General features: G+C 34.3%; 1 protein-coding gene across 6 annotated transcripts in view; it reads left to right on the top strand.

Moving 5' to 3' along the window:
- Nucleotides 1-20,321, top strand: part of RALYL (RALY RNA binding protein-like) — a 727,213-nt gene extending 706,892 nt beyond the window's left edge. For all 6 annotated transcript variants that reach the window (XM_011937114.1, XM_011937116.1, XM_011937117.1 and 3 more), the window contains one exon: nt 19,358-20,321. In XM_011937114.1, the coding sequence (XP_011792504.1) occupies nt 19,358-19,375 (18 nt within the window). In that variant the 3' untranslated portion in view covers nt 19,376-20,321. The remainder of the gene's footprint in view (nt 1-19,357) is intronic.
- Nucleotides 20,322-22,165: the final 1,844 nt, after the last annotated feature.

Here is a 22,165-nt window from a genome sequence, read left to right as displayed (position 1 = left end):
GGGGGAAGATTTATATCTCCAAGGGGCAGAGGGAAAATTTACAAATACAATTTTTCTAAAGTAAATGCTCTACGAAAAGGGAGGTCAGGAGCCAATAGTCAGGAAAAACTCGGTCTAAAGTTTTTTCAAACCCTCTTGGTCATCAGGACAAAATCTCACACATTTTATTTGGCCAAACAGAAGAAAGGACAATTATTTCCATGAGACAAAAAATTATACCTCATGACAGTTTTCTGAACAGCTCTTGAGAGATCTCAGAGGTAATTCCAGGGCTGCATTTTTACATGTGTCAAGTAAAAAACAAATCTGGACTTAGTAATGAGAGACTTATTTGAAAGGGTTATTGCAAGGGGACAGAAGGACTATTGCAATAGGGAGAATGCTTTGGCCATGAGATCTGCAAGCATCTCAAGTACTAGGCAAGAAGGGTTTTTCTTTTTATGAGAGGAGTAAACAAGATTAGAAAGAACCCAAGGTGGAGAAGTGGGATGAAAGATTGGCATACTGAGTAAATATATCAGAGGATGTTTTACCCTGAAACCAGCATATTTTCCAGGATGGCCTTTAAAGAGGGGATGGGTGCTGGCTCAGGCTGAGGGTGGACTGAAGTTCGGGGTCCTGGGAGAAGGAGAGACTCTTAACCAAAGTTTGATTAATAAGCATTTTATTCTCATTGACCAATGGAGACAAAATAGTTCAGTTAGTCATGTATGAGGGGAAGAGTGGGAATTCGGAGTGTCTATGTCTGGCCTTATTATAGGTAAATAAGCAGGTGTGAATCTTATCTAAATCAACTGGAGAAGGGTGGTTCTTTGCAGTAAGCCATTTCCCAGAACAAAGGGTTTCCTAACTTTCTTAATAAGGCTCACATAAAATTCAACATCATCACATATCCAGATGTTACTTGACTCACAGTCTTGGAGATGTGTTAGGCCATCCTCACATTGCTATAAAGAAATGCCTGAAACTGGGTAACTTACAAAGAAAAGAGGTGTAATTGGCTCACAGTTCTGTAGGCTGTACAGGGATCATCATGGTGGCGTCTCCTCAGCTTCCGAGGAGGCCTCAGGAAGTATAATCATGGCAGAAGACGAAGTGGGATTGGGCAAGTCACATGGCCAGAGCAGGAGCAAGAGAGAGAACTAGGTGCCACACACTTTTAAACAGACAGATCTCACAAGAAGTCACTCACCATTGCAAGAGCAGTGCCAAGAGGATGATGCTAAACCATTCCTGAGAAATCCTCCCCCATGATCCAATCATCTCCCACCAGATCCCACCTCCATTACTGCGGATTACAATTCAACATAAGATTTGGACAGGGAACACATATTCAAACTATATCATATGTCTACATTGCAGACATTGGAGAATGGGCTTAATCCCTAATAAAATTTATTTTGATGTCAAAAGTAAGAGGAAGGACGCAGATTCACCAGGCCTCCAAATAGATACACTAAGAAAGGGGAAAGGGAAAGTTAGTGCTTTGCCTTTTATAATGGAGAAAATTGTTTCCATTTGCCCTTACAAAGTGCAGATATACATTTATCGATTCAGTTATTTGGGTTATTTAGGCTTTAGGGGTTATTTGGATTTCAGGTTCAGATGGACAAGCCTTTTAATTGATATCATATTTTAGGCAAATCACTGAGTCTCTGAGGCTCACTTCCATATCTGTTAAAGGAAAATTTTTGGGTTATTGAAAAGATTAAATAGGATCATGTTTATGAAAATCCCTGCTATGGGATTTTGTACGGCAAACTTAATATTTTCCTCAAGGAACAAAATTTAGTGGACATGCCAATTACAGGAAGTTTTAGTAACACTGAAAGAAAAAAATTAAAATGATTTGTTGGCCAGGCATGGTGGCTCATGCCTGTAATCCAATACTTTGGGAGTCCAAAGTGGGAGGATCACTTGGGCCTAGGAGTTCAAGACCAGCCTGGCAACATAGTAAGACTCTCTCTTTTTTTAATGATTTGGTTATGGTGTTTATGCACACCCTTTGTAACTTTTACTGTCTTAAAAGTCCAGAATATTTTATTAGCAATCTTGTCTCTCACATCAAGACACTCTTTTGAGGTATTCTCTGTTGAGCTGGGGTACAGTGTAACACCAAATCATTTGAAATTGCTGAGAAAAGTTACAGTGATTTCAAATTTGGAGGAAGTTATTTTTATTTATATGGGAATACTAAGAATAAAGGAACTAATCAAGATAAAAGAGATGATAGATACATAATTATCTTATTTAAGGAGAAGGGTTTGTCATTACTTAGCCATACATAATTGGACCACAAATTCTAAATCTTTGTATTTTGGTCTTTTGAATCCCACCCCATCCCCAAGCCTAACCCTCGCCCTTTAATACCTTAGTCTCCTCACATTGCCCTGAACACAGAGAGACAGACTAGACCACTTACAGGCGGGTGACTGAACACACACATATGAGGGAGTTCTATGGGGAGAAGTGGCATCTTCTGCCTGCCCAGGAGGTAACTCCCATTGTTCTATAAGGATGAGTAAGATGCTACATACCAATATCAGTAACATAGGGTTCTTAAATAGCCTTGCACATAGTTTGCCCAGAATGCTTATTTTTGTGTAGGGTGGGCAAAACCTGTATTATAGTTCTATGATGCCAAGTCAAATTTATTAAATCAATAAACTCTTCTAAGATTCTGAGAGGCAAACAAGTCTTTCTCTTCTTGTAAATTATTCCCAAATTCCAAAGGGCAAAAGCTATTGGAAAAATGATCTTAGTGACATTAAGAGTTTTATGCAATAGAGTAAAAATTAGTCTAGATACGTGTTTTGCCCTTAATGCTGTTTTTTTTTCACTCAGCCAGCAAATACTTACTAAATGATTACTGTAATCAGGCACCATTCTAAGGGCTGAGTAAAAGGAAGTGAATAAGAAAGAAAAAAACCTCTTTTGGGGAGAAAGGGTTGTAGGCAGGCTGCTTCATTCTCAAATTGAAGATTATATTCTAAAACATACCCAAGATTCACATTGTAAAATATATTATTGAACCTGAACATAGTCCATAAAACTAATACAGTGGAGTATGACTGGAGTATTAAATTCATTTTTACTTCAGTGTCCATTGTTAAGCCTCATTGTTATTTAAATTCAGATTTGTCCATTAAAAGGTCTATTTGTAATTCACTGAAAAAAATAGATATGATGGATATTGTAAATAGAGGACTTATTAAGACATAAATATGAGCACAAGGTAAATTTTGTTAACCATTGCTAATTGACCTCTGCTTTCTAAATTTCTAGGTTTAAAGAAACTAGTATTAAAACGTGATTTTTAATGCTAATATTTACACAATTTTTGTAAGAGGTAAAATGTAAACATAAGAGAACCAAAAGAACTAACTTTATTTCTATAAGAAAATAATGTCAAAATATGTGAACACGTGCTTTTGAGTATGCTTCAGCAAACCTATTACAAATGTTCAAAAATATTTCCTTTTTTTTTTTTTTTAATTTTATTTTTTATTATACTTTAAGTTCTAGGGTACATGTGCATAACGTGCAGGTTTGTTACATATGTATACTTGTGCCATGTTGGTGTGCTGCACCCATCAACTCGTCAGCACCCATCAATTCATCATTTATATCAGGTATAACTCCCCAATGCAATCCTCCCCCCCCCCCATGATAGGCCCCAGTGTGTGATGTTCCCCTTCCCGAGTCCAAGTGAACTCATTGAATATTTCCATTTTCTGTTAGCCACTCATGAGAAAGAAAAAATTCACTGGTTGTCTAGTGGTTGTAGAGTTGCTTCATTTGACTTTTAAAGCATTACTTTAACTACAATTACCTCCAGTTTATGGGAAAGTGTAAAGACTCTACAAATTACAAGGTTAAAAGTAATCTTTAAAAATGGCACTGTAACCATGGAAATATCATTTAGCCTCATAAAATTTTAACCACACTTTTTATTCCCTTTCTGGTTTCTAATGTTGCCTCTGTTCACTGTGGCATGTTACATGCATATTCTACCCAATTTTCTTATGACTTTTTAACTGTTTAGTTTTTAAATGGGAGAATTTTCTGCCAATGAAGAGAGACTGAACAGAAGAACACTTAGCATGAGATCTACCATCTTTAAAACATTTTAAGGGTACAATACAGTATTGTTGACTATGCAATGTTATATAACGGATCTCTAGAATTTATTCATCTTGTTTAACTGAAACTTCATGCCCACTGATTAGCAACACCTGCATTTCCCTCTGCCCCCTGGTAACCTCCATTTCACTCTTTGATTCTACAAATTTGACTATTTTAGATACCTCATATAAGTGGAATCATGCAGTATTTGTCTTACTGTCACTCAGTATAATCTCAAGATTCATCTATGTTGTTACACATGACAGATTTTCCTTCTTTTTTAAGGCTGAATAATATTCCCTTGAATGTATATACCACATTTTACAAAATCCATCCATCAGTGGACATTTAGGTTATTTCCACATCTTGGTGATTTTGAATAGCGCTGAGTGTAAGATTGCACATAACTCTTTGAGATCCTAATTTCAATTTCTTTGGATAAACACACAGTAGTGGGATTGCTGGGTCATCTGATGGTTCTCTTTTTATTTGTGGAGAGGGGTACCTCCGTACTGTTTTCCAGAGTGGCTGCATTATACTGCATTCCCACAAACAGTGTGTAAGCATTCCAATTTCTCCACTTATCTTTGTATTCTAAGAATACACATAAAAGTAATTCTCTTTGTCCTATTAAACGATGAATTTTTGGATTCCTGACACAACAGTGTTCTATTCCTTGAATTTTCTGGCACTACCATTATATGAATATTATATAGATAGATAGATAGATAGATATAGATATTCTTTTTTTTTTTTTTTGAGACAGAGTCTTGCTCTGTCACCCAGGCTGGAGTGCAGTGGTGCAATCTTGGCTCACTGCAACCTCTGCCTCCCGGGTTCAAGCAATTATGAATACTTTTTTTTTTTTTTATTATCCTCATCTCTTTCTTCCAGATCTACATGATAGTACTACTCCTGTTTCCTACAATCTATAAAAACACTGGAACCTTTAGTTGTGTGTTTTTTAAGTTATAAACCTAAAATGTTTTGAATACATAAAGTATTCTATACAGAAATACCACAAGCTATTTCTTAGAAACATCCAGCAATTCATTCAAATAAAATGTTAAAGTATATACACATTACACAAGCCAATTCCCCTACAGTGTATTTATTGAATAGATTAATAGACTTTTCTGGGAAAAGGTGTTTAATTGTAAATGCTGACCTCTCACTGCCTTTTCCAGAGGTTGTTGAACTTTTGTGGCCTAAGCATTTTCTCTGCCCAATAGCTAGAAATCCTTTTCAAGTTTGTTTTTTTTAATGTTCCAAATACAAATATAATTGATTCATTTCCTAGTGTTTCACAGGCACAAGACTTTAATGATTTTTTTCTAGCTCTTTTTTAAAATATTGAGTATGATGAACTGTGAAAACGCTAAAAACAGAATAAAAATAAATGAATAGATAAAAGACAATGTTCATCGGATAAGTACCAGGGCAAGAAATTTGTACTTGAACAAGCTAAGAAAGTCATTAACAGCAGTATTTCTGATGGAAACTAATGGTATACCTGCTTGGGCTACACTGAATCTAATAATCTGTGACAGAAGAAATGGGAACAGGTATGAACACATTTCATTTAATCAGAAATTGAAAGAAAAGTGGGGCACTTTTCTTCCCCAATTTTTTTCATAGCTCAACAGACAGAATCACAGTGGAAAAGAGATTTATTGCCAAAATGGTGCTGACCTTTTACAATTCTTGCCCCATATTCTGGAAATTAATTCATTTTTTAAAAAGTACATTTTCATGGACTGGCACAAAGTTTTTATCCGGGTAGCATTCAAGTTGCAAAGAGGCATCCTCTACCTCAGTCCCTGGCATGGTACACCTTTGTCACCCAGAAGCCAGGACTGTGCCCAGCTGGTTCTCTGCTCATTAAATCTCTCACTGGCACAACCATGCTGCACTATCAGCCTTGCCTTGCCTAAGGATCTTCCCTTCTAAACCTTCGCTGTCTTTAGAATGTCTCTGAATATGGAAAATCACAAGTTCTGGGGTAGCCTGTTCCAGGATAGCCTGAGATAAAATGAAAGTTCAGGCCTTTGGAAACCTGGTAAGAATTCTTTTCACCTGGAACCTGATAAGTATCCCAGAAACCTTATGCATATTTGATATTTTTTGTCTTGCCTCAGTTTTAGGAATACATTTTAATAATATTAAGTAACCTTTCCTAAAAGTAAGCCTTCCTAGCCTGTGGTCTACTGGAAATAATACCTACCCCTGCTATTTAAAGCTGTGTGAATTGAACAAGTTCTGGAATCATTTATGGGCCTTAGTTGTTTCAAAAATGTGGAAAACAGATTTATCTTTTTTCTGCCTTATCTTTAAAAAGGCAGAAATCTGAGAAGATAAGATATAATATTCACACACACACACACAAACAGTGAAAAGCTGAGAGGATTTTTATTTTATTCCAAGTCAGGACGAAACAGGGAAAGAAAACAATACTGTTTCCATTTTCACTACCTTCCAGAAACAATGCTGAGTTTTTTATATATGTCATTTCATTATTGCCTAAAATAACTTCGAGGAGTAGCTATTTTACCAATAACTGATTTTAGAAAGGTTAAGTAACTTCCCCAAGCTCACATGGCTCATAAGAGGCAGAATCAGCCTTCAATCAGGGTAAGATTCTAACACCCTTAGATATTTTCATTGTATTAGGGTTTCACAACTTTTATTAATTTGGATTGTTAGACAACTTTTGGTTTGTGCCGAAACTATGCATCATTGGTATTTTTTACTTAGTTTTTTATGAAATTACCTCATTATTTATTTAAAATAAATGTATCTTTAACACTAAACTTTAGTTCACTCTAATAAATGAAAAACCAAGTATCACTTTTCATAAGTAGGAGATATATTTAAAATAAACATAATGAAAAAACAAAACTTAAAAAAAATAGCTTGATATTTGTGTATGACCAAAAAGCCCTGTGTTCCTGCTCTCCTCTCCTCTCTGTTTCTCTCTCATTCTCTTTCTCCCATTAAAAAGAATAGAAAGTATTAGGGAAATGTTAAGACTGACACAAATATAAACTTTCTCATTAATGCAATCCAAAGAACTGGAAGAGCAATGTTCTCACTACATGAGTCAATGTTCATATTTTATTGTATATTGATAAATTATAATTACATATATGTAAGGGGTACAAAGTGATGTTATAGTGTATGTATACATATGTAGAATGATTAAATCAAGTTAATTAACATATTCATCACCCCAATACTTATCAATTTTTGTGATGAAAACATTTGAAATTTACTATCTTAGCAATTTTGAAATATACATTGCAGTGTTATTAACTATAGTCACCATACTATGCAATAGATCTCAAAAAAACTTACTCCTCCTAACTGAAACCTTGTATTCTTTGACAAACATCTCCACATTTCCCTTACCTCCCAACTTCTGGTAACCACCATTCTACTCTCTGCTTCCAAACACTGTTTTAGATTCCACATAGAAGTGAGAACATGCAGTATTTGTCTTTCTGTGCCTGGCTTATTTCATTTAACATAATGTCCTCTAGGCTTATCCACGGTGTTATAAAAGCCAGTCCTTCCTTCTTTTCTTAAGGCTGAATAGTATTCCATTTTGTATATATGCCACATTTTCTTTATCCATTCACCGATTGTTAGACACTCAGGTGGATGCTACAGCTTGACTATTGTGAATAATGCCACAATAAATATGAGAGTGCAGATATCCTTTCACTATGGGTCAATATTTTTAATGAATCTTCCCATATAATAATATCTTGGGCAGCCCTAGCAGTTTGTGCACTTCCCCTAAACCCCCAGGAAATGCAGAGCTCAATCCTGCTGATCTGCATCTCATGTCTGACAAGATGATACCACTGAATGATATTCTGACTGGATGTCGCCATCCAGCACTTTTTTTTTTTTTGCACAAATTTCTACTTGAAGTTGGAAGAAACTCCGCCTGCAGACTGACTTGTTAGATTACATTGGAAAAGTACCCCACATTTTACAAGGTTTGATATCTCAGAATTGTTCAAAGTGAGATAGCATTTCCATGCCATGTATTTCAAAGCCCTGAGGATCTCAGCAGGCAGATGGCCCTCTGGGTCACTAGCCACTACTGACAACGGGATGCCCTCACCTGGGCTCTCTCTGTGACATGTCAAATGATTTCCATCAAAATAGGATACTGCCTTCTCAGATATCCTCATTTTTAACAAGGAAAGCTTATGACACACACAATGAAAAGAACACTTAAAGTCATAAATATTTTATACATATTTGTTTCAATAGAGCAAGTTGATTGTAGAGAAGCTGCTAGGCTAGTGCCCAAATGTTCCTGAGATAGTTCAATAAAGCCTCTTTACAAACCTGTTATTGCCTTTCAAAGGATGTAAGGTGTCAACATTCCTAATTAATACCACAGAATTTGTCCAAAGGAATAGGAAGAAATTACCACAAAAATACTGAAATAGATAACAAATAATTTTGAATAAATCTTCTATTTATATAACACAGAAGTAGTTGAGCATTAGCTGCTAAATATAATAGTATTACTATTTGGGTAATGATGTTGAGAGCTTAGGCATGATCTAAATTGCTGTAAATAGGAGAGAGTATATGACACACAAAGGTAAGAAATAAAGGCTGTATGAACAAAGCACTGGGTTAGTTACAGCCAAATATGAAGACTTATGTGACTTGAGCAAATGGCTTACCTCTCTGTGCCTCAGTTTTTTAATCTATAATATGAGTATAATGATGGCACTTCCCTCGTGGTGCTGGTGTGAATATGAAATGGAAAAAAAAATATTTAAAGTACTTAAAAGGGGGCTTGACATATAGTAAGCCCTCAATACATGTAAGTTTTTAACTAAAGATAAGCCTCAAAGTTTTACTGCCAAGGAAAAAGCAGTGACAAAACTATTTAAAGAACCCAGGTGTAAATAAGGAGAAATTTTCATTTTGGTATTCTCTGACAATTAACAGATCCTCATTTCCCACTTTAACCTCGAGAATCAGACACTCATACTTTGTTTCAAACAATAGCTAATTAGATTTTAATAACAAATGAGGTTCAGAAAAGGATGGACAGAGGAAGAGGCTGTGTCAGAGTAGAGAGGCACCCAGGGTATGCAAATTATAACATGCCCCCTTAGCACACCTACACAATGCTTTGCATCAAGAGAAAAACATTTTTCATGACACTTGCAATTACAATCTAACATGAAGCAGGATTGTACTGCCACCATGGAAAAATGATAATTTTTTTTTCAAATAAACACTGGAAATAAAGAAAAAGATGTCAGAGAAAGATCTACTTCTACTCTGTTAGACATGCTGTCAAAGTCTTGGGCTGTAAGATGTTAAATGCTTAAAATAAGTGATCTAATATTAACAGGGGTACCTAAAATACAGACAGTCAGGTAAACATTTCATACTTACACTGATAGGTGTCGTATGTTATTATGTCTAAATGAGACAGCTTTCAAATCTCAAAACAAAAAATCTGTTACCATCAATGATATGGGCTAAAAAGTTTATAAAGTAAAAATATATAGAAGAGATAAGTATGAATTCTACATAAAAAGTAATTACATCAAAAAATCACTTGAAAATGCTCTTTATATAATCATGTGCATAGCTTCTTACCTCAGTACTCTGATTGCACCTCAGTCCTCTGAAACTTACCTGTGTGCCAGAGAATCAATCTTTGTTCCTGTAAAATATAAAATATGTTTTTTGAAATCATTCTTAACCTTTGCTATAGGAAAAATATTAATGTAAATTCAAATCACTTGAAATTTTATAATATTTATATGAAAACTAATAACTTTGAGAAAAGGCCCAATTATTCTAAAACTTTACCCAGATTTTTAAATGATTTCAAAATTTAAGATGTATTTCATTTTCTGATATTCATGGGCATGTTTTATCTCCATTATTTACTGATACTAAGCAATAAATAGATTTTTCTTTGAGTTGTTTCTATCAACTTAAAAAGAGTAACTATATCTGGAAGTATTGATATATTAGATTGAAAAAGTTTAGCCAAAAACAATGACATCAGCAAGATGACAGAATAGGAAATCTGAGGCTTAATTTCCTTCTCTTCCCACCAGAAAGTTCAACTAGCAACTATCCATTGACTAGAATATGCTTTTGAAAGGTTCCATTTGTTATTTTTTATTTAATTTTTATTTAATTTTATTTAATTTTTATTTTTTATTCCTATGCAAGATATGGTATTTTCTATATAAAATAATAAAACTGGTTATATATTTTCATAACCCAAACATATCCAATTCATGAGTCAATTACACTGAATTATTAATACTTTACAGGTATGCAGCTATTTGATAGAGCTGTAAGAAGGTCTGATGAAAAATACACTGATATCTTCTATTATATTCTGACAACACAGAACACTTCTATGACCAAATGTGGTGGTAGAGGGGTTTTCCCACACAACAAGTTATTCTCCAGTGGACACCAACTGGGTGTCCTATAGTTAATTCAGTTCACAGTATCTATCTGGAGATAGCATCCGAACCCATAGGTTAAGGACTCAGTCCCACAAGACTACCCTTCCCACTCCCCCATTTCATGTACCAATGCAAGTCCCAGCTTTTTACCTGTGCTCTGCTCTACTGGCTATAAATCAAGGTTCCCATGCACCCCCTCCTCCTGTTCAATACTTTGCTAGGATGGCTCACAGAATTCAGGGAAAAACTTCACTGGAAGGGTTTTGAGCACAGGAGCTTCTGTCCCAGTGGAGTTGGTGTACACCCTCCTCCTGGCATATGGTTCTTTTCACCAAGTGAGAAGCTCATCAAATTTCATGTTCAAGAGTTTTATGGCACTTAAGCTCCAGCACCTCTCACTTTCCTCAGTGGGTCAGTGGGTGAAGCTGAAAGTTCAAACCTTTTAATCACTTAGTCTTTCTGGAGACCAACACTATCTTGAGACTATCTAGGGGCCTTACCCTAAGTCACCTCATCATCATAAACTCAAGTGAGAGCAAAGAACTTGTTATGAATAACAAAAGACACTGCTATCACTTAAGAAATTACAAGAATTCCAGAAGCTCTGTACAAAAACCAAATATTAATGAAAGATGCTCCCATCACCCTTATCATTTAGGAAATTATAAGGGATTTAGGAGCTCTGTGCTAAGAACCAGAGACTAAGACCAAAAATATAAATGCCTTATTACGTAGAAGAAAAAAAATACAGAAATCCAGTTTCAAAAAAAGCATTGTTCATCACCCCCTTAAAAGGTCAATGTTTATTTAAAGTTTATTAAAGTTATGTGCACATATGCAAGTAAATATTCACAATTCTTCTTTGTAACCCAGAAGCGAATTCCCTCTGCTCTTTCACTTGCTGATACTGTTAGAAGAGGATCTCCAAAACAGTGCTTTAGATGCTTGCCCCCCTTCCTAACACTCACTTGCCAAAACTCTGCTAATCAAAGCAGTTCCCAGTGCCCAAAGTAAATCTAAAAGTAACTCCCACCAAGGACCCATGTTTTTAGAGGAAGGTTTGTTGGGAACATGTCATTGCCAACCTTCACACAAGGGACATCAATATTCTGTCATGTTTATTTCAAATCAAGTATTTATTTAATGTGACCCTCAGGTAACTGCAAAAATATGTGATTCTGTGCTGGATTTATTTTATCACCTTCAGTAAGACCCTGGTCAAGTGACTTTGTGTCTCAGGATTCTCTTCATTAAGATGAGTATTTGTGAAATACAGTATAAATAATTTAGTTTTGTATGTACAGTGCAGACCCTGGATGGATGGATGGATGGATGGATGGATAGATAGATAGATAGATACACATATACACTAAGTAACACCATCCCTTCTTTGCTCAGCAAGTAATGCTAGGTGTAGATGATATAACAGAAAGAAAGCCAGGCAAACACAGCACCCTTCCTCTTTATCAAAGTACAGTCTAGTGATCATGAGTCTTGTGGATTACCCCGGTCAAATCCCAATGAACACATGATATTAGAGCATTGTGTTCAGGTCTATAAAATGTAGCTTATTAGAGGAATCTGATTATAAAGGAAAAAGCCCTTCCAATTAAGTTTGTTTTCTTATTTGGGAACAGATTTGTTCACAAAAATCTAGGAGAGAACTCAACTTTTACTGAATTATTTCAAAAATTTATTGAATAAAAATGCTCCAGTGTTCTATTTATCTTGATCTTTACCAGGATAATCATATAACCGATGATTTTTCTAAATTCTATATTCTCATATAATGAATAAAGGAAAACATAGGTGAGTTGGTATCCAAAATCTACTTCAAAAAGTAACCTGCAGATGATATGGCATGATCATTCATAAGACAGATTAAACCCAATTTCCAATTCCTTCTACATCTGTTATAATTCTGGAAATTATTTTATAAACATGAAATAGAAGGTACTACAAGACTCTGAAATTCTGAGTTATCCAGTATTCTATTATATCCAGCATAATTTCAGTGTTAAAAGTGTTTTGGTAATATTACAAAACTTTGAGATTTAAGTGTTTTTTTTTTTAAATTAACTATGTTTCCCAAATATACTGAGATAAAAAAAAAAAACAAGGGTTTATTTATAGCATAATAGTGTATTTTTTTCAACATACTATTTCATTTACTGTCAGATTAATTTTATGCAATTTTAAAAATGAAGTCACTTTATTATATTCTAATCTTTCAATGTGTATACACTAAATTTAATTAAATGAAAATTGTTAAATAACCATGACAACCTTTCCCCCAGCTATTCAGAATAATTATGAGTTAACTATACATTTTCAAAGGGCTTTTAAAATTATTCCTGTAAAGCAATTAATTCCAAATCACATTTTCCTGTTGGATATAAAGTGATTTTTAAAATATTTCTACTTGTAGTGCTAAAATTAATCCCATAAGCAACTCTGGAAAGCAGTCAAATGTGTGAAATTTCAAAGTTCATAATCTTAGCATTAATCAGCACTTGGTTTTTTTGCACTAGCATTAACTTAGGCAATTTAGAGTACTATCCTAAAATTATCATTATCATTTCCAGCATTGGGAGTAAATAATGATTTTTAGGCACTACATAATTAGTATGAAAAATCAAAAATTGATGCATTATCAAACAAATTATTTGCCAAATAAAACTACTATAATCTATCAATGCAACTAGTTAAATATGATTGTCAGTGATCCCAAAATACTCAAAATACAATCATCATTATCTTCAGAAAATATCAGAGTACAATTTGGAATAAAGTAAGAGAAATGTTAATGTATGTGTAACAGAACATCCAAGCAATGTGACTAAATTTTTTCAATACTTAATTTTTATACATTTTAAATAAAATTATGTAACTCACAATAATTTTACTATAAAGTTAATTGTTCTTTTTACCTAATCAAAGTAGTTTTACAACAAAAAGGTCTTTTACAGACAAATGCCTAAAGAACATTCTTAATTAAAATGATTTTTAATTAGTTCAAAACTGAACTTAAAAAAATATTTAGGCAGAACTACTACAAATCAGGGAAAGGCATGTAGAAGTGTATGGGAAAATCCTAATGTTTCCACTAATTCCATCCCTTATCTCCTACTCATTATGAGGGTATGTATTTTCACATCCCAGTAAAGATAATCTGTGCTATAATTAGTGATGTGCCCAGGCTGCCTCACTACAACGCTTCTTCCCACGACTGGTCAGAACAGAGTATTAGAGAAAGCTCTAATCTGGGCTGAAAGGCAAAACATTCATTCTCTGATACAAGAAGTAATAATTAACCTGGGGATGATTCTTGCCCAAGATCCTCACTGATTTATAATAGAAATCAAATGAAAATATACATATAAACTATTTTTATAAACTTCCACCCACTATATGAATAAGTGTCATTATGATGATTGTCACCCATGCCCACAAGCTTAGCCCAGTTCCAGATTCTAAACACCCATTTCCATACTCTAATGATAGAGACTGCATAGTCTATCTGGAGGGAATTAACGGAGCCTTAGCTAGGTAACTCAGGTGTCCTTAATGTTCTTTCTAAAACCAACCCACCTCCCATTGGAGTTGCTTTCTGCCTTACTCTCTCTTGCCATCTTAGAAGATCTCACCTGAATATTATAGCTGATAGCTCAGAACCCCCTGATACTTCAATACCTCTCACATTCTGTCTGGCTATCTTACTGATTGTCATACTCTCTAGGTTTTTGGCTTAACATTAATAAATAGTTCAGTCATTTAGCTGATTTAGACTCAATGTAACAAATTCTTTTCTAAACACGATTATCTGCAAATACAGCAAGCTGCCTTAAGAGTTCTGTATCATCTGAGATAGTCAAGACAAAGCTACGTATTCATTGGCCATAATTACTGTAAAAGGCACTGCTGTTCTGTTTGCGAGATTAGACAAGATCACTGTAAGATAGTAATCACCAGCTTCAACACTGAACCACTCTGGTTCTCTGATGCTTCTGGAGTTACAGTTCTGACGGCATCATTATGGTTCCTGACATCATTACATCTTAACAAACTAAAAAAATTATTCCTATAGAATCCAAAATAAATAGACTCTTATTTGAAAATTATTTGTGATTTCAGTTAAATGTACTCCAGAAACACAAATGATCTGTGTGTCTAGATGTTAAAACTATTACTGCACTAACATCTTCATTAAAGACAGCAGTAACTAGACAGAGAAAATGATGTCATTAACTCTGAAAAAGAGGGTTCTTTAAAATCACATATGGTAAGTGATATGGTTTGACTGTGTCCCTACCCAAATCTCATCTTGAATGCCCAAGTATTGTAGAAGGGTTCTGGTGGAGGTAATTGAGTAATGGGGGCAGGTCTTTCCCATGCTGTTCTTGTGATGGTAAATAAGTCTCATAACATCTGATGGTGCTATAGTGGGGGAGTTTCCCTGCACAGGCTCTCTCTTTTTGCCTGCTGCCATTCATGTAAGATGTGACTTGCTCCTCTTTGCCTTCTGCCATGATTGTGAGGCTTCCCCAGTCACATGGAACTGTAAATCCATTAAACCCTTTTTCCTTATAAATCACCCAGTCTCAGGTGTGTCTAATACAGTAAACCATGTCCCAAACCAAATATCCATAAAGAATATAGTAGTTCTAATTATAATTTATGTTAGTATACTGTTTTCAATTTGAAATCAAAAGCTCTTTATACTGTGTCTACAAATCAATCTTATAAACTAAACTAAAACATGAATGGTGCAAAAGTTTGACAGTCACTTTATAATACAGGAAAAGTTTCTGTAGATTTGGTAAGTAAAGTTAAATTTATTTTAATATTAAGTTCCTCCTTTTTCCCTTTATGATTGTTTTATAGTATTGTTTTATGTTTAGCTTCAGTTTTGGGAGAGAAAAATAAAACATCTTAGCATACCATATACAGTAACTTAAATTCTATGATACTATAGAAAATGACTGATTTTCCTAGCCTTATCTTTCCATTTCTGTATGAAATAACAAAACCCACTGATATGGGTGTTTGTGATCCACTATGCTAAAAAGCCCTGTCGTTTCTTGGTCTTTTTTATTTCATGACTGTTGTGAACCAGATGGAAAATAGGATAAAGACATGAGCATTATTGGGCAGAACAATGGGTTTGAATTATAAAACTGAACCGTTAGGAGGGGCAGGGAAATAAGGAAAGAGAAGGTGGAATGGAAACAGATAAAAATGTAGTGAGCATGTTCAGAAGACAGTTTGCCAGTGGAGTCACAACTTACCAAGAATCACTATAGACACTGTCAAGGGTTAACCCAATTTAAATTCAAGCATTTATCCTTTGTGTTACAAACAATTATACTCTTTTAGTTATATTAAAATGTGCAAGTAAATTATTATTGGCTGTAGTCACCCTGTTGGGAAATTACATACTAGATGTTACTCATCAAAGCCTTGTTTTTAAAGTTAAAATCTCAGATGATTCTCCCCTGTGTTTTCTGACTCACTGTCCTACACTCTAAATGGCCATCAACTCAGGAATAGAGATTATTTAGCCTCCAAGAACTACCTAATGGAGCAGTTATATAACTACCATTGGTAGTTATTCCAATAAGTTACTACTCATTTTGGTTTTCATTCCATTAGTTTTTTGATATGATTATTTGAGCCTAAAAGTGTAATGTAGTTTGGTTCCTAAGAGTTTATTAACAGAAGACAAGTTTTAACTTATGAACAATAGGTGCTGGGAATTAGTTTGTGTTACTTAAAAATGTGAATTGAATTGTATCTCATTTAGAATGAGGGATTTGTGAAAGCCAAATATATTCACATTATCTGTAGAAGTGTGAATGGCTGAACAATTACTCAAGAAACATGATCCATAGTGGTAACAAATATAATTGCTGTTCGTAAGACTTTGCTTTTCTATAAAGTGTTATGTGACCTGTCTTACCTACAGTTTCTTTCACCTTTTTTGCATTTATATATGCTCCCTAAAAGTATAGATTATGTAAATTTCTCTAATTTCTTATTAGTTATAAATCTGAATTAGAACAAAAATAACAAGCATTCCTGCTACTGAAGAAGTCAGAAGACTTATTTAAAAGTATGATTTTTGGGGCAGAGGTATAAATAAGGTGGATTTATTCTATATATTTCTGTACTATTTTATTTCAAATATAGTAATGCATAAAGTTTAAAATTAAATGTGCTTTCCATGTAGATTAATACTATCCATTTCATCTTTGTCAAGTAGAAGTAATTGGTTGGCTCAGTACAATCCAGTCCGACCGAGTAGCTCTGTTGTTTTTCAGACATGGGAGAGATTGAAAGTTTAAAAAGCATTCATCATCAGGAGAATTTGTTTTAAAAGCTTCCAAGCTCCCAAACAGCCAGTAGATAAATTACCCACTATTCAGAGAAGGAGAGCACAATTAGTTTTACATTATGCTAAACCAATCAGCTCCATAAGTGACTATGTTTCTTGAGAAAAAAGCAATATGAATGTCATAGTTTGTCCTCTTTCTCCCAGGCTTTACAGCCAACAGTAAGCCTTTTCTCATACTAGAAGTTTTATGGAAAGCTTTGTGAATATGTTTTGCCACTGTTTTTAGATAAGGAGAAATATCTCCATGACTTGTAACTATATGGTTAATAATACCTGCTTCACAATGAAAAGTTAATGAGGTTTTTGTTTTATTCAAATGCTTTGAAGTTTTATGGTGAGAAGGAAGACTTCAATAAATTATTTTCCAACCTACCTTTCTTCCTCCAATAATCATTTTTATGTAATTATTTACAATTAAGAAGCAAAGGAAGGTGTAATAAAAGATTATACTGGGGGTAATGAATTACGCACAAAAAATCTGCAGGTTTTTTTTTCATCTTAAAGTAAATATTTACTAAACAGCCATTACCTCTTTTGACACATGCAGGATGGTGTAAGAATGTACCAAATTCATGTCAACTGCCATGACTTAACCTGGAGAAACACCATGACTAGTAAACTTTATATACACAGCTGCTGCAGTATTTTTCGCATTTTCCATTTATAATAAGAAAGTGATCAACGGAGGCCTTAGAGGAAAGAGTGCAATTGCAATCATATAAATAGCCATATTTCCTTTTTGCACACAAGTGAATCTATCAAAATTCAAACATTGTATTACCTTATTTTCATATATCAGTGTTCACCTATGGGTTACTTGTATTTTATTTTTTAAGTTATTCATTCTCATATTGATAATTGATCATTGTTGATATGTGCATGCAGGTCATATACAAAACTTCCTTTACACCACATAAAAAGTAGTCTACTTATGTTTTATAATAAGTTCGAACCTTTGTGACTTAAGTACCAAATGGACTCTTCCCATGCACATAAACACAACCTGGAACTGCATGAGAAACACATTTGAATACAGCTTTCATTTTTCAAAATTCATATATATGTGATCAGTGTAGAGTATAAATTGGGTAAGGAGAAAGAGAGGGAGGAGAAAAGGAAAAAGGCAGTGAGGGAGAGAAACAGAGAAAGAGAACATATCAAAATGCAGCATCAAAATGTACTTATGTCTTATTCATGAAAGTTTCTTTCCTAGGAATATAAGTTTCTAAATGTGTTTGACTATAGAAAAGACTATTAAGTGGGCATGTTTTGTTTTTAGTTCAGTTTAATTTTTTTTCCTTTTTTCATGTTAGGTAATGTGCCAACATCATAACAAGGTTTGAAAGAGGCATATCTCACATGTGAGTGTGAAAACTCAGTCATCATGTTCACTGAGTCTCTTTCAACCAGTACTCTTGGCCAGCATGAAATCTGAGGGTCTGCAAACTTCCAAAGAAATTCTCACCACCCATTTGCCATACTCAGTCTTTTTCATAATCTTTGTATCATGGACTTCAAATCTTTAGTAAATAAAGTCAAGTTACCTAATTCTCTGGCTACTTATAAAAGGCCAACATGTCCCATCCAGACTGATGCCTTGATTTGCATGTCTTTGACTCTTAAGACATATACAGATTTTCTGTCTAACCCCTAAGACCTTTGAAGTTGATGGGATAACAGTAGGTCTAATATTTTTATCTAAATATAAAGACCTGGAACTTGATAGGATTCTAAGATAAATACATGATTTTCCCCATTGATGGATCTTGCATTATTTTATCTTCATATTCAATTTCAATCAGTTCTTCAACCAATTGAATTTGGGCTCTTACATAATGCTTCAGACTCATGGTTGCACCATGAAGTCTTTAGATGTTTCTGATTTTCTTCTTTTGCAACCAAGATTGTGAAATGCAGATCAAAGACCTGTATTGGCTTTTTTTCCTATCCCAGATGCATAAGGCTTAGGCCTGCACTGTTCAAAGGTAAGTATCCTATGGTCACTCTTGATAGGGGCAACAAAGATTCATGAGTGATTCAAATTTCTTTCCCTAGCCTAGAACTTTAAGTGGTTCCTCCTTTGACTTCGACAAGACCTCAAGTTCAAAATAATTGCTGACCTCAGGCATTAAATTAGCTGGATTTAAAAAAAAAAAATCGTAACACTCCATACATGAAAACAATTATAGAATTGCCTAGAACAAAGGACCTAAGAACCTACCATCAAAATTATTTGTACTAAATATCTAATTCTTCCTTTATTCTTCTCCTGATTTAACCTTAAAATCTAACTATCAGTATATGTATGCTATCAACAATGAGACACAAATCTCTGTATTTAAAATTTTTTTTATTTTCTCAGTTTCTACAGATAAAGTGATCTGAAATAATGCATGATGCCGCAAAGCAGAAGAGAAACTGTGACAACCCCCAGAAATGTGAAAGGAGGTTTCTTACTGGACAGCAGCATCTTTGTTTCGATTTATATAAAAACCCAAATAAAATGGACAGTATTGCTCAATTTTAGAAATTCCATTTCTTCTATGTTTTAAGCTGTACAATTGTCAGGTTTTTATGGTTTAAATTGTAAATGTGTTTTCCCCTTTGCTAATTATGTTTCTTTTTTTAGTCTTAAAATGTGAAAGGCATTTATGAATGGTAAGGGAGACACTATATACAAATGTATATTTGTAAAAGCTATTTTTATGATTAGCATGTTTCACTGTTGATCATATATAAAGTCAGGTGATATTGCAATTCTGTATTTAAAGCTTATTTCCAACAATGTCATGTAAGAAAATATGCATCTTATGCTAGTTTTCATAATTTATTTTTAATTTATAGTTTAAAGTACTTGAGATCATAATGATAAAATACTTGAAAAAGTTATATTTCTGCCCTGTATAAGCACCCTTTTTATTAATAAAGAATGCAGATATTTCAGATGTGATATAATAGTTAAAGAACTGTTGGTTTGATCTGTGATTAAGTTGAGCATGCTCCGCTCTACAGAACTAAAATGATCCAATTATTACTTCAGTCTGGGTATGAGATTCCATGGACAGGTTTTAGTGTTCATACAAGTAAGGACTAAATTGCCAAGGAAAAGACTGTCTTGCCCTTGGATCCAAAAGTTTAAATTAGTGCATACATCATGTCATTTCACCTCCTGTTCCTAGGAACTCTCCATTCCCAAGCATTGCAGGTGTTTTCCAGATAATCTTAGCTGTTGTCTTCTGCTGTGGAAATGGAAGAAACCATCTTCACAGACTGTAGGAGAATTCAACATATAATTTCTTAATAAATACTGTTTCTTTTAAAACAAAGTTGGTGTGTATCTTTCCTTTGGGGTACACTTAGCTTTAATATTCAGTTTGAACTTTTTCAGTCACTGTGCTACCACAAAATCATCACCATAATGAAAGTAGCGTATCTTTACTAAAGCAGGCATTATAGGTTCTACATGCCCACACCCCCTTGGGAGTGACCTGTATTCTGGAACATGATAATTTGCCATGTAAAAGAAAGCCAGATGGCCTTCAAACCTTGACAGAAGTCATACTCCAGTTTATATTTTAGGAAAGTATATTTTTCCTCCAAATACAAAATTTTAAGAAAATATTTCAGAATACTACTGAAGATGAAACTACTTCATCGGGAGGTATTTACATTCTGCCAGACTTAAAGTCTGTACCTAAACGACTACAAGTTCCTCATCAAAAAGCACAGAGACAACATCTACAAATGTCACCAAGGACACTTAGTAAGATTAAGCCCTTCTTTTTTGAAAGAAACTGAGGAGCGTCTAAAACCACCTTGGTATGTGTTCCCTTAATTTTCTATTTAACTTCTTTAAGGTAATTTATCTTATTTCTCTTTTGAAGCCAAGCTAATGAAAATCGATGCCATTTTATCCAACAAGAGGTGTTTAAAACCAAAATTCTGGACAAAGAAAAAGAATTACAACTCTAATATTAAATACCATGAATACACTAAATTTTCCTACTTAACGTCTGTAGAAAGTTGCACATAGAACCCAGGATCTGGATCAAGAACGTACTTCCTTTACAAGGAACTGCAGAAACCATACCATGGTGCACTGTTAACTATTTTTGATTACCATAATAGTCATGGGAGAATTTGTGACCGCCAGATTAGACTCTTGAAACGGAAAATAACCTGCATATGGTTCTATAAAAAATCAGCAGGGTGGCTTCTTGGTTTGCACCAAATAGACGAATTTGCTAGGAATAATCTGATACTCCAGAAGTGTTGCAGGCACGGTGTATTAGAAAATTATGTATGTGAATATTTTTCCCAATTTGTCATTTGTGCTCATAGTATTCAATAAATAGTGTGGCATTTATAATCCAGCATCATCATAAATTATTGAGAGTATATTTTCCCCAATGGACATTATTCTCAAAACAAGATAAATAATTAAAGTGTATAAAAATAATTCTTTGTTATTGGACTGGATTTTCTCCACATAGACCTTGAAATATAAAACCATGGATCTTTCTATTACCAGTTCCTGGTTTAAGAATTTTTAATGACAAAGATGGAATAAAATATATATCAAATCAAAGTATAGGTGATTTAGGATTGTAATCCCTAAATGTTTGGTTTAACAACTTAAAAGAAAGCTTTCAAGGGCTGAGGAGGTGAATGTGAGCTGCTTCTAACTCCAAATAATGTCAGTCTCATAAAACAATGCTAAGGGAAAAAGAAAAAGAAGGACATTACTCACTACATTAAATTCAAGAAAAAATATGAAAAATTAGGCCCATTGCTTAAAGGTAGGTAAACTGGTGACTCATGGAAATGTGAAAAGGGAAAGCACCAATTTTGCTTTCATCTTCAACAAAAGAATAGTTATCAAAGCAGAAATGCACAACCAAATGAATTAAAATAAAAATGAAGCAGAAGATAAGCCAAAAAGAAACAATTTATTTAAAATTGTTAAGGGGTTAAAGGTTTAGAGAACAGGCCTTATGCAGTTGCTCACACCTGTAATCCCAGCACTTTCCGAGGCTGAGGCGGGCGGATCACGAGGTCAGGAGATTGAGACCATCCTGGCTAACACGGTGAAACCTGTCTCTACTAAAAATACAAACAAACAAACAAAAATATCCGGGCGTGGTGACGAGTGCCTGGAGTCCCAGCTACT

Source organism: Colobus angolensis, unplaced genomic scaffold, assembly GCF_000951035.1.
Source record: "Colobus angolensis palliatus isolate OR3802 unplaced genomic scaffold, Cang.pa_1.0 Scaffold16, whole genome shotgun sequence".
Lineage (NCBI taxonomy): Eukaryota > Metazoa > Chordata > Mammalia > Primates > Cercopithecidae > Colobus > Colobus angolensis.
The sequence above is the reverse complement of the archived record's forward strand: the minus strand, read 5'-3'. Positions and strand labels throughout refer to the sequence as shown.